A 13,503-nucleotide genomic window follows, 5' to 3' on the forward strand; every position below is an offset into this window, starting at 1 on the left:
GAATCAACACGGCGTTCGTGCTTTCTTAAGTGGCATTTTCTTTACCTCTGAGAAATAAAGGGAGAAAAAAACCTAGTAATTATTTCTGAAAGAACACGAGCTAGCTTAGCAATTTTTCGCAATAAGGCGCTTCTCAGTAATGGTAAGTTAACGGCCTAACAAGCAAAATTCGGAGAAAAAGTGCTCTTGGGGCTCGTGGGGGAACATGAGTAGTAATTTTTTTCCAAAGAGCATTTGAATAATGCTCTTTGAAGAAAGGAGTGCATTTCACGTACACCTCACCCCCTCCACCCCTCCCCCACAATTTTCTGTGGTAAATGCTTTAGTTTGTAGCTGATAAGTTGTTGCCCTGATCTGCTTTTATTTTCACAAATTAAATGCGATATGCATTAGACGCGTTCCTTGCACAAATATGAAAGGCTTTAGACTTACAGCCCTCTCAACTGGGTATTGTTACTGAAAATGCCTGATGGTAATTTCTTCAACTGGATATTATTCAACTCCCTACCAAAAATAAGTAAATGGAGAGTCAATTGCATGATTTTCGAGAACAAAGTTCAGGGAATAAAGTATACTTAAAAAAATTGTATTTTGTCTTTCTTACGTACTGTTATGGGGGGCTAGAATATGCACGTTATTAAACTAATGTTGTCCAAGAACTCATGTTTTCTATTTGGTTTCGCATCTAAAGTCCCTTAAGAGGACAACACGCTATGATTGGGAACAAAATTCATTGAGTCACGCAAGTTTTTTTTCTTTTTTCTTTTTGTATTCTTGGTTTTTAATTTTTTTGCTTTTAATCAATTTTTTTAATTCTTTTTCTCCCTCCTTCCATCACCCCTTATGACATTGCACACTGTTATGTACTTCCGTTTTCGTAATAAGCCGGGAAACACTAACTAGAGGATGTGGGGTGGGTAAATTAGGAAGAAAGGTTTGGAGCGGGAAATGTTGGAGTGATCACACGAAATGTCTTAATAAATTGTTTAAGATTACAGGAAACTTGTTCATTTGTGAAGGCACATAATCACATGCTACGTTCAGACCTATATCGCAAGGTATGGTCAGGAAATATTATCTGTATCACATTCTGCTTGAAAGAATTGGTCGGTTGTATAAGGCAAACATTGCATATTTTAGTGAAGCTGGAGCATTTTTCGTGGTTTTAATCTCTCAAGGGGAGGACGAGTTGGATTATTCGCACATAGAGCTGCCCACAGCGGAGTAAAAAGAGAGTTTGTGCTTAATAAGGCTACTTTCATATTATAGTCTATCCAATTTTTTTCACTATTCGTTTTATACAACTTTCTTCATACTTACACTTGAGGTTAAATAACGACAAAAACTCAAAAAAGTTTTTTCTGGTTCAATGCTGTAAACCTTCTTCACGCGTTGAATTTTTCTCCGCCCAAAAAAGAATTAAAGCCTTTTTGGGCAAGAGGTTATGAAAACAACCAACAAACTTGTTTATTTATTATTCAACACATCACTGATAGTCCACCCTGTTACGATATTGTTGCGCTTAAGTGAAATATACACAATAGAGGGATTTGTTTAACATCAGCTTACAGCAGCCTTAGATGGGTATTGTTCCTAAAAACATCCGATGAGAAGTAGTTCAGCTTGTTGTTACTCAAGTCTCTGTGAAGAAATAATTACAAATGCGTTGAATACATACATTTTTCGAAGTTAATGAAAGGTAATGTAATTCATCACAACAATTCAACATGATTCAGTCCCTATTGAGATATCGTTGCAATTTTGTAAAGTATACGCAATATAGACCTACTTTTAATTAAGCGCTTCTGACGCGTATTTTTTTTTTTCCCCGCCTGCATAGTATTGCTGCTGGGTGTGTTTAGTACGAACGCCTCATTAAGTATGCTTTTTATTCTCAACAGATTGTAGAAAGGGGTCTTAGTTGATAATCACAGTTGGTTATCGGTATATCTCTTGAAAATTACTTCTTGTGGAAAGTCCTTCAGCTGGTTCTCACTCAAATCCTATTCAAGATGTTGCTATATTTATGTTAAATAGCAACAGTTCAGTGTCGGACAACCCCTCCCCCCTCTCCCCATTAACCGCCTTCCGGTTAGCTCAGTGGATAGGGCGCTGGACTGTTGTGCGGGAGTTTGAGGGTTCGAGCCCCGGCCGGACCAACACTCAAGGTCATAAAACATTTTAGAAGAATATGCTACCTTTCTATAACATCAAGAAATGGTTAGATATTCTAGTCTTCTCGGATAGGGACGAATAAATGGAGGTCCCGTCTCCTGCAGGGTTAGGGGTAAGAGATGTTAATTTCCCACGCACGAGATTACTTTGTGATGGATGTCCTCCCCTGGGGTGGGATGGGTGGGTTTGTTGGAGCCTAAACCTCGTAGGGGACCTATGTCCAATTGTTCCTGCTCCAGTACTTTATACAAATCATTAAACACTCAAATACTCAATACCCATGACAATAATGACATTATACTCCTATGTATTATTTCTTATTGAACAGATCATTATCAATCCTTATTACGATGTAGTTACAATTACGTGAAACAGATTTATTTCAACTGATCTAGAAGTAGCAATCACTCAGTTAAATGAAAAATGACATTCACTTGCTCCATGATCTACACTTTACTATGAAACTAACAGAGCACTTCAACATTCGATATCTCTCATTTATACTCACAAGCCTGCTGTTGCGAGGGGAATTTTCCATGGAAATGACATCAATTCTTTCCCTTCGCAGTTCATTCGAAGCAGATTCTTATTTGTTCCCTTTAAAATGCTGCACTGACAGGGGCCTGGACACTCTGAATTTTAGACATAAAGGATCGTTCAATAAACTGAATGCCTTAAGAAAGCGTAATTATCATTATCACAAAGTTTGCATTCCAACAATAAAGAAATCATTTTAAAATCATGGAAAATTTTCTTTAAGAAGAGAGGGAGATAGTCTCCAAAGAAAGACAAACACTACAAAAAATGTTAGTCTGAAAATCAAACAAACAAAACAGTGGATGGTTCATGATGGAGAACAACGAGAGAAGATGATTAATTAAACTTTACAACTAAAACAAACATTCTCATCAAACTATAGCAATACAGAGGGGTTCAGTCTTCCTAGAGGCGAAAGAACATTGAATAACTCTGATAAATAGGTCTCATGCTCGGCTGGTTGGATAAGATTGATATTTAAATGGCACAAAGCGACATGTGGATATATTAGAATCAGTGCCTTTAAACATCAGATCTTAACTGATGGGAGGAAGGCAGACCAGTTGGCAATATAATACCGTAATAAATTAAGGGGCAACCAAGAACAAACTTCATATTCTAGAACAACGGGGCAGCTTGAGGGAGCCGCTACATCACAGGTGACGAGCCGTGGAGGAGAGTTGCTGAGAAATTTAACAAGATGATAGGCAATTCATTAAACAATACAGGTTAAGGCAATAAAATCAATCATTTATATAGTTATATATATATATATATATATATATATATATATATATATATATATATATACACTAGTGTAAGAAAAAAGCTCACTTTCAATGTTGAGGCTGATTTCTCTCCATGATATCTTTTCACCTCTTCGTACCTCACAGCTGTAATTTGCATTATTTTCGGCAGTTTCAAGAAGCTGATATTTTATACTGGTGCTATTTTGTACAACAACACAGTTTTTTCTCCACACAATGTATGGAGCTGGCGCACCTTCCACTGGGCACCACAGGCTGGAAGCTCTGTTCAAAAGTACAGACTGTGTCTTGGGTACTTCTTTCATTGTAAGTGTTGCTACATAAGGCAATTGTTAAAAAAAATATTTTAAGGCAAGTAACTGCTAGATTGATAATCTATACCATAAAGAACAAGCAAACTGTAGGCATAATAAACAAATTCAAAACATTGTACGTGCAATTTTGAAAATATCATTGCAATATGAGAACATTTTTTTTTTTTGACGGTAGTCATGAAGAACTTTGTCGATCGCTTTCTCTGTCTGTTTCTCTGCGTCTATCTGTGGCTGTTAGTCTGTCTATTTTCATCTAACAAATAGAAAACCCTTGAATGTGCTCTGTTCTAATGTAAAGCACGCAGGAAGCGGCTAGAGCACGAAAGAATTGAAAAGAGAAAAGCGAGACGTAGTTCAGTGTTTCTCCTTACCTCTTGAGAGCTCTAGCCGCTTCCTGCGTGCTTCACAACAGAACACGGCATGCCGCAGTCGAATGCCTCTTTACTTTACATTAAAGAATCTGTTCAATTTCCCACGCATGACTTTCAGTATCAAACAAACTTTATTCTTAAAGCAAACAACAGTGTCAGAAGGCTCTGTACTTTCATAAAGCAGGCTACACTAAGCCAATCAGAATATTTGTTAGAATAGTTCAAGTAATGTAATTGGTTAAAACAAGACTTGAGAGCGACTTTTTTTCAAGCCCGCGTGAGAGGTGGCGCACCAACCTAAAAATGACTTTCGTCATAGCTCAGTCAGAGATGCCTGATAGTGAACTTAAAAACGTGGTTAGATTTCTTTCCAGACTTGCTTCTTTATCCTAGCAAATTCACGAAAACTGATTCGGGTTTCGGTAGCCGTGAAATGCCGGAAATCAGTGCCCTGAGTAAGGGCAATTGAGCTTTGTTTATGAAAAGCGTAAACGAAAGCAAGTTTGTATAAATTTGATAAATTTGTATAAGAAGGAATTAGGTATGGGTTAAGTCTAGAACTGGACCATTCCATTTAATTTGGAGCTCACGGAACGCTTTCGAAAAATCACCAATACCTCATATTTCTCATATCGCATTTCGCCGCAAATTTTCAATTATCTTTTTCCATATGTGGTATGAGCCAGAATCTCTTCAGGTTACGCTAATGATAAGTGGAAATAGTGTGGTTTTCGAGGATATAAAAATTAGTCAGGGCTCTTCGTTTCCTCACGGAAAAACCAGCCTGAACTTTGTGAAAATCACAACATCGCCATTTGCTTCATTTGTTCAAATTCGGAATTCCAAGCACATACATGTATTAGCAGTTAGCACCATGTTTAACATCCGGGCATTTGAACGTGATTTTGGCCCAGGACGGCGGGAACCAATTTTCAAAAGTTAAATTATCGGGGGGAGGCCATGTCGATGCTTTTCCATGTAAATAATTGACGCATTATTTTTTTATTGTAGTACAGTAGTTTCAGTATCCCTCCGTCTAACGATGTCATCTTTAGTCACCGAGAAAAACCCTGCCACAGTGTCTTCATTCACTCACAACTGAGTCTAATAATTTTCCACTAAAAATAGTTATCATAGGGGTTTTCATGGAGTTGGGGGTGGGTCCTGCTACAGCTGTACAATGGATTTCAAAGTTTTTCAAACACGGTCGGCAGTCGATCGAATTGAAGCGTTAGTCGGAAACGACCGGTTACGACTTCTCTTATTAGTTAGCAGTAATGGGTGCGCTGAAGTGTGTATTTCTCATTATATTTTCGATTTAACTTCGAAACTCGACTTTTCACCCATGTGCTCATGGCCTGCTGACTACTCTGTCGTCAGAAAATTTAATTTTATACTTATGAGACAGACATTCGAATAGAATCACACACTATGCTTCCTACACATACATTACCAGTCTGATGGAGAATTCGGATATATCAACAAAGTTGAAGTGGTAAATTGGCCACCGTAACGATTACAAAAACTGACGTTTCGAGCGTTAGCCCATCGTCGGAGCGAGATTGCTTACCGTCTTCAACGTCTTCGGCAAAGAACATTTGACCTACCAGTATAAATGATTGAGTTGTCCTCTTTCGAGTCCACAATAAAAATAAATTTTACTTCAAAACTTTCTGAGAATTTAAATGTGTTCGATCATATGCAAAGAGAAACAAACGCTCTCCTCTAGCTTACGGAAGGTATTATTGTGAACAATTATGCCATGGAAAATGGATGAGAATTCGAAACGAAAGTAGGGACTGTAGCTTTCGCCTTTAATCCGTGTAGCGTTACAAGGTAACGTACAAAGAAAGGAAATCTCAATAACCATCGATTGCATTACAATCAGGATCACAATCACGTAAAACTCTCTCCAAAAAATCTCAGAGCACTTGCAATCTCCTAGAGATTGTCACGAGACACGCAACGTAACGTAAAACCGGAAATGAATTTAAAACGGAAATAAGACGGAAGCCACATGGATAAGAAGCAATCTGCCGTCTTTAGCTATGCGAGGTTATTAACTGCTAAAATGTGCTTAGATTCCGGATTTCACCACGGGTTGCCTGATAAGATTATAGTAGTAGTAGTGAACTTTATTTATGTGTCGTGAAAACCTAGCGCATAGCACTAGTTGGGGACACAGGGTAAAAGCTTTAAAAATAAGAAATCTGGAACCTATTTACAGAATTATTTGCCTAACCTATTAACAGTTAAAATTATTTATCAATGTCCTAGAGTTAAAAATCAACTATTACAGAGCGCACATTTTTTGCATCCATCATCAATCAGGACAGTCATGTCCGTTCTCCTGATTTTGCTCTTAAATCCGTTCACGCTGTCTTCACTGCGTAACTCTTTTGTAAGTTTCGACCAGAAGAGAGGGCCATAGTATCTTATAGAGCGTTTACCATAATTTACTGTATTAAAGCGAGGGATTCTAAAATCTGCATTTCTTAGAGAATATCTTCTATCGCAGTTTACTTCTGACATAAATAGTTCCTGTATTTGACAAGGAAGTAAGTTCTTTTTTGCCTTGAACATAAGGATTGCTATGTCCTCAAGCCTTCTGTTCACCAGTGATGGAGTTTCAGCCAGCTTCAGCAGGCCGTCATAAGAGAGTCATTTATCGTTGAAAACTACTCTCAAGGCCCTCTCCTGTAGTCTTTCAGCTTTACGTTTGTCTGAAGCTCTGCAGAAATGCCAGATGATACTGCAGTAGGTTAAGTGAGGTAAAATGGCGGCTTTATAAAGTTGTAGTTTAGCGTAAGTGGGTATTAGTTTTCTTAAACGACTTAAAACTCCTATCTGTTGACTGGCCATTTTACAGACTAAGGTAATATGCTCACTAAAATTTAGTTCAGAGTCCAGGAGTACCCCCAGCAGTTTGATAGATTTTGATCGTTCAATGTCAGTCCCATCTATATGCAGGTTTATACTATTTTTGGCCTCAGTTCCAGAACCCATAAGCATGGATTGATATTTCTAAACATTCACTTGTAACAGGTTTTCTTTGTACCATTTAGTAATTTTGCTACCTTCACTCAACAGTTTCTCTTCAACAATACTAGCAGACGAGCCTGATGCAAAAATTTGATGATCGTCTGCATACATGGAGATTCCCGCCTCAGTTATATAGGTGAGATCATTTTGAAATTAGTTTCACAAGAGGGGACCAAGGGAGGACCCTTGAGGACAACCTCTCGTTGTATCTTTCCACTGACTCGTCACAGGACCCAACTTGATCCTGTTCCGTCTGTGAGAGAAATACGTACGCAGAAGGTTGAGGGCTGATCCTGAAACGCTGTATGATTCCATTTTCTTAATGAGCAGTGGTGGACTAACAGAGTCAAATGCCTTACTCATGTCAGAGGATAATATTCCTACAACTTTCCTACTATCTAGATGCAGCTTCCATTTCTCAACTAGTCTCAGTAATGTGGTGTGACATCCATTGTTCTTTCGATAGGCTGTCAGGCTATTGCTAAGTTTAGGATCCATATACTCTGTATACTGCTTTCCCAATAGTTTCTCAAACAGCTTATCGAGGGTGGGTAAAACTGTAATTGGTCGATAATTCTTCACTTCTTCTCTGTTGTTACTCTTGTAGACAGGTACCCATATCCCTCTCTTCCATTCAGATAACCATGTCCCGTGTTCAATGCTAGTATTGAGAGTCCTGGTTAGTGAAGGAGCCAATTCCTCACCTACTATTTTTAAAATTCTGGGTTGCAAACCTTCATATCCAATTGCTTTGCGAGTATTAAGATTTTCAAAACCTTCTTTCACTTCATAATGAAATAGAGGTCTGAAACAAAAGGAATTATTTGATTCTGCCATATGTGAAATAAATGAGATGTAGACTGCTATGCTCAATAAAATTCCCCTCAGTTAAATCATCTACCTGTTCACCTCCTATTCCTTTTGCCATGGATGAGAAGTACTCAGAAAGATACTCTGCCACCACTAGCCTATCTTTTTCCAATGTACCATTAACAGATAAATGTATTTCTCTCTTTCTGCTGTCCTCTTTGTCCTTCCTATCTAAGAATGGTTTAAAGGTTTGAAAAAATCTCTTAGGATTATTCTTCAGATCATGTGATACTTCCTCCCAATACTGCTTTATGGCTATTCGCCTTTGTCGTGTAGCCTCATTCCTCCATTTTCTCTTGAGCTCCAAGTTTTCTGGTGTTTTGTTTTGGTTGAACCTTTTGGCGAACTAACTTTTAGTCCTTATAGCAGATTTCCATGCTGGGGTCATATAGGGAACATCTTTTGCCCTGACTTTCATTTTCTTCAAAGGCAAATACTCTGACAAAATAGTTCTCAGAAGTTTCATCCAATAATCATAACAATCCTTAACACAATCAAATATTCCTCCTATATGCCAGGGTGCTATACTAAGGGTCCTTTTCAGTTTATCTGTGTCAAGGTTCTTAAAATCGGAGAAAGTAATCACTTTGCTTTGATGGTACTTGATCCTTTCTGTCAGAATTCCATACACCATGAAATGGTCGCTAATTCCAGGATAATGGACACCACATTCTTTAAAAAGATCAGGTCTGTTTGTCAATATGACATCCAGTAAATATTCTGTTGTAGCAGTAATTCTAGTTGGCTTAGTAATCAGACATTTTAGACCATGAACATCTTCGAGTTCGCACATAATTTTTCCCTCTTTTTTATCTGGTCTGAGTCTATTTAGGTTCAGATCTCCAGTGTTTACTATGAACTGCTTTTGCAGTGACAGCCAAGAGACAACCTCGTTCAGCTCGTCCTCCAGTCTAATGTAGTAATTGATCCCTGAAGCCTTCGGTGGCCTGTAAAGGCCAAGCACAGCTACTTTCTGTCTTCCAAAGGTTGATTCAATGGCTGGGGCTTCAATTGTACTGTAGGTTCTAGGTAACTTTAGCTGCTTAGAAGGTAACGATGAGTCAATGTAAGCCAAGACACCACCTTCTCCTTTCTTGCGGTATTTCCTATACATATTGTAACCTTCCACTGAGAATTGGCTATTAAGGTACGATTTATCAATCTTTGTTTCAGTTTAAAAAAAAAAAAAAAAAAACACTTGAGCTTTGAGGTCCCTCATTAGCATCACTATTTCTTCCGACTTGTTTTGCAGGCTATTAACGTTCTGATGGAACATAAAAATTGTGCGGTCGCATACCGTACATTTTACTACTTTAGTCCTTTGACATATCGAGCATAAGTTGCCATCTCCTGTTGGACCCCGGTTTATTTCAATATCTCCACTTAAAAGTAGGTATTTCGGTGGGAAGGTTGCCACAGAATTCGGATAGATCCTTATTCTTGTATGCAAGTATTTCTTTCTCCGTTTAAGTTTGAGCAATGCAATTCCAACTGATGGCGGACTGCGAGTCGGTGAGGAATAATCAGTCTTTCTATAAATTTACCTAGAAGGGAAGATTCATTTCCGGATCTCCTGACTGCTGGTTTCCTTATAACCTCATTTCTGCTTGTGCCACAAGTTAAAATAAGTAGGAAAACGATAAAAAAGCGTGTAAACAATGAGCTTTGTGATAAATGTCCATCCGCCACTACGACCATTATGTCGTGAAGTAATTGACGATGTTACGATTTGCACAAAGTTCAGCCGAGACTGTTTTTTTCCGTACGGAAATGAAAAGCAGCAAACTTGTTTATATACTTGAAAACAACACAATTTCCACCTAATATGAACTCAACAAGCACTGATTCTGAGTCATACCGCATAGGAAAAATGATAATTGAAAGCTTACTGGAATATATCGGTGAAATATTCAAATATTGGTGATTTAAACCATTCCATAAGCTCCAAATTAAATGAAATGGTCCCGATTTAGGTCACATCTCAATCCTTCCTATACAAATTTATGAAATTTATACGAGCTTGCTTTCTTTTGCATTTTTTATGAACAAAGTTCATTTGCCTATCCTGGGGGCACTGATTTTCGCCATTTTAAAGCTACCGACACCCGTTTCAGTTTTCGTGAATGATCTAGAGATAAGCTAGTCTAAGTTTCTACGTTCACTTCAAGGTATCTCTGGGCAAAATATGAAGGTTCTCAATTTTCAACCATGTGCCATATTTCTCGTTTTACTCTCGGTCAATTCAAACATTCACTCTTCAGCTATCAAAATGTCAAACCATCAAAGTTCACAATCTGCAATAGTTCACAAACTGAAACAGTTCGGCAGGTCTATGAGTGAACGGCAGCCGAATTCACGAGAACACGAGGATTGCTCGGGACTGCCACTACAGCGCCATGAAACTCATCTAGAGACTGATGTGGTCTCCACTCATACATTGTAACAGTCGACAGGATATCTGAGCAAGCTCTTATTGCATTTCACTCCAAGGGCGGATGATGTAATTCCTGAGACTTACCACACTGCGATGACCACAGATCACCGTGATGAACTAGGCGCCATGGACCTCAGCATGATCGCAGTCGCTCTGACACCGTCATGATTTGCATGAATTTAAACATCTCTGTCGGTCTCGTTCGATTTTTCATCATTCCAGTTTTGTTCTGTTTTGTTTTGTGAACACGAAACTATATATACTATACGGGTGTTAGCTGTGTTTGACTTTTAGTACTGTTCGTCTTTTAGCTTACGATCGAACTGAGCGTGAAGACCTTTAAAACTCGGGCTGTCTATTCCGTTTCCTCTTTGAGGAAATTTCGTCTCCGCTCATGTTATAATTATGTAAATAACGGCGCTTGGCATGTTTATAATCTTTACTCGGTTCTTCTGTTGTTACTTGGCGGCTCGCTTGTTCCAAAATTTCATTTAAGGAAAAAAACAAAGAGAAGAGATAGTACACTTTGGCAGATGACATGACAGCTCTAGCTCTACTCCGTGTTTTAAACACACAGAGAGCACGCTCTTTCAAACAATGAGAGCATGCGTTATATCTGAACCTAATCATAAATCAGATATACTGAACTTAGTAAGCTAATAAATACTGCAATATGCTACTGGGCCATTGTTGCATTTCCTGAATGTAATTTAGAATTTGGAATTTAGAATATAGAATTTAGAATTTAGAATTTAGAATTTAGAATTTAGAACTTAGAACTTAGAACTTAGAACTTAGAACCTAAAACTTACAGCTTAGAGCTTAGAGCTTAGAACTTAGAACTTAGAACTTAGAACCTAGAACTTAGAACCTAGAACCTAAAAGCTAGAACCTAGAACCTAGAACCTAGAACCTAGAGCCTAGAACCTAGAGCCTAGAACCTAGAACCTAGAACCTAGAACCTAGAACCCAGAACCTAGAACTTATAACTTAGAATTTAGAATTTAGACTTTAGAATTTAGAATTTAGAATTTAGAATTTAATTCATTCGCCACCGGAATGACAGGAGAAAGGAACATAACTTTCCTCCCAATTGACACCTAACCCCTTTGTAACCACCATATCACCACGGGGAGGACATCCATCACACAGTAATCTCGTGCGTGGGAAATTAACGTCTCCTACTCCCAACCCTGCAGGAGACGAGACCTCCATTTATTCGTCCCTATCCGAGAAGACTAGAATATCTAACCATTTCTTGATGTTGTAGAAAGGTAGCATATTCTTCTCAGATATTTTAAGACCTTGAGTGTTCATCCGGCCGGGGCTCGAACCCTCGACCTCCCGCACAACATTCCGGTGCTCTATCCATTGATTTAATCTATCATGACGCTCCAGTTGAATCTAAAGCTTTTAGGCAGGTACCTAAACAGAAATTTTACCAACAAAACATCGTACCTGTTTGATTGAAGAGTCTTCCTATGTAGAGTCCATTAAAATGATACGCCCAAGAAGAGGCAAATCTTAACCACATGTATCGTCTACTGGATCGCACAACAACAGTTTTGTGATCTCCACAGAATACACCAAGAACATTGGCTGACTGACTACTGCCATCACGGATCTCAAGATAATAACCCTGAGCACAAGGTTCCGAAACCCAGCTGCGCATGGTAAAGTTTAGTTCCACATATCTTCCTTTTGGAACTGAGAGAGCTTGTGGACGCCAAAACGAGGGAACTCTTTCCCATCCTTGTGCTTGTTGAGGATACTTCAACAAAACTGTAAGGAATGCGACAAGTCAATTTGTCAATTTAGAACAATAACAACAACAACAAAATGATAGATATCATAAATGAATGTGAAATGATATCAACCCAGAAAAAGAGAAAGTCTGAAGCTCCCCATGTCAAGTTCTGCCATGTTAGCCCCAAGGTCTTTTCTGTACAAGCACTCTAAAACAACTAGTTAGATACCACACTATTGAAAAGATATTCTGCACAGTCCACTATATGCGTTAGCAAAACAGCAGGAAAAGAACCTCCTCCATATACCGTGGCGATTCCAAACATTAACAGCAATCATTAGCGTACCATTCCCAAACATACTACAAGGGTAATCGTGCAACTTAATTATTTATTACAGGACAAAAATTAAGTAGAATTCACAAGTTGGTCACTCCTCAGAGCATCTACCCAAAAGCTGAAAAGAACTCCCTTTTTAGGGCTTGAGTTCGACAGTCTTATTAAGACTCAGTTAGCTTCTGCAAAACCGAGTTTCCCCTTGCAACCCTGGAAGTTCCAAATGATTTACAACTAGTTTTCCTTACGCGAAGTGTCTTAGAAGATAAAGGAAAGTGTTCTATTAATGAACATAACATAACAATTAAGAGCCGCTGCCTCTAAATATCAAACATCGCCCGACAGTTAAAAAAAATCGACCTCCATTTCATTTCATAAATAGACTCCCTATATAGAACTATTTTCAAAAATGGAGTTTAAAAGGTTCAGCGAATTTTATTTTTATAGAAATCGAGAAATGTCCGATTTCGACCAGATGGGGCTTGGCGCGAACCCCAAAATAGGCAAATTTTGTGAATGTTGAGCAGCCTCGCAAAGCAAGTTAAGAAAACAAATTGAGACTCTTTTATATCGAGTAAAAGTATGCCACTTACGCTTTCTAAAAGAGGTAATTTTATATTTTCTTCGGCTTTTCCAAAAGTTTTAGAGGCCCATACATCAACTTCTTCTTAAACAAGGTCGTTTTTCGTAAAATTTGACCCTAAATTCAAGGGCAAAAATATCAGCCGGTACGCATCGTTTTTCCAATTAAAATAATTATTACTCGTTCTTGACCTTTCGTTTCTAACATATAAAAATCTACGGGCGGCCCGTGAATACTTACTTGTTGGGAAAACCAAACGTCCAATCCATTTTCATTCTTTTCGACATATTGCACTATTCAAAGTTCAGTGCCTGTCGGAAGGGAAAACT

General features: G+C 38.4%; 1 protein-coding gene across 1 annotated transcript; it reads right to left on the reverse strand.

Moving 5' to 3' along the window:
- Positions 1 to 192: 192 nt before the first annotated feature.
- On the reverse strand, positions 193 to 12,286 carry LOC148737538 (uncharacterized). Its single transcript, XM_088750361.1, has 5 exons — positions 11,969 to 12,286; positions 3,547 to 3,795; positions 2,684 to 2,807; positions 1,570 to 1,641; positions 193 to 504 (listed from the first exon to the last, which is right to left on the reverse strand). The coding sequence occupies exons 1-5, from the start codon at positions 12,180 to 12,182 to the stop codon at positions 429 to 431; spliced, it is 735 nt and encodes a 244-aa protein (XP_088606487.1). The 5' UTR covers positions 12,183 to 12,286; the 3' UTR covers positions 193 to 428.
- Between the last annotated feature and the right edge of the window lie 1,217 nt (positions 12,287 to 13,503).

This window comes from Stylophora pistillata, chromosome 2 (genome assembly GCF_964205215.1).
Source record: "Stylophora pistillata chromosome 2, jaStyPist1.2, whole genome shotgun sequence".
NCBI classification, from domain to species: domain Eukaryota; kingdom Metazoa; phylum Cnidaria; class Anthozoa; order Scleractinia; family Pocilloporidae; genus Stylophora; species Stylophora pistillata.

Bases quoted from the DNA above. Each gene is read 5' to 3' on its own strand.
- LOC148737538 (XM_088750361.1), bottom strand. From the start codon at position 12,182: ATGCGCAGCTGGGTTTCGGAACCTTGTGCTCAGGGTTATTATCTTGAG. The intron at 2,808-3,546 runs GTGAGCTTTTTT...TCTAAAATTCAG, and splicing joins AATCAGCCTCAACATTGAAA to AGTGTCCAGGCCCCTGTCAG. The intron at 505-1,569 runs GTAAGCTGATGT...TATTTTTGGTAG, and splicing joins AATACCCATCTAAGGCTGCT to GGAGTTGAATAATATCCAGT.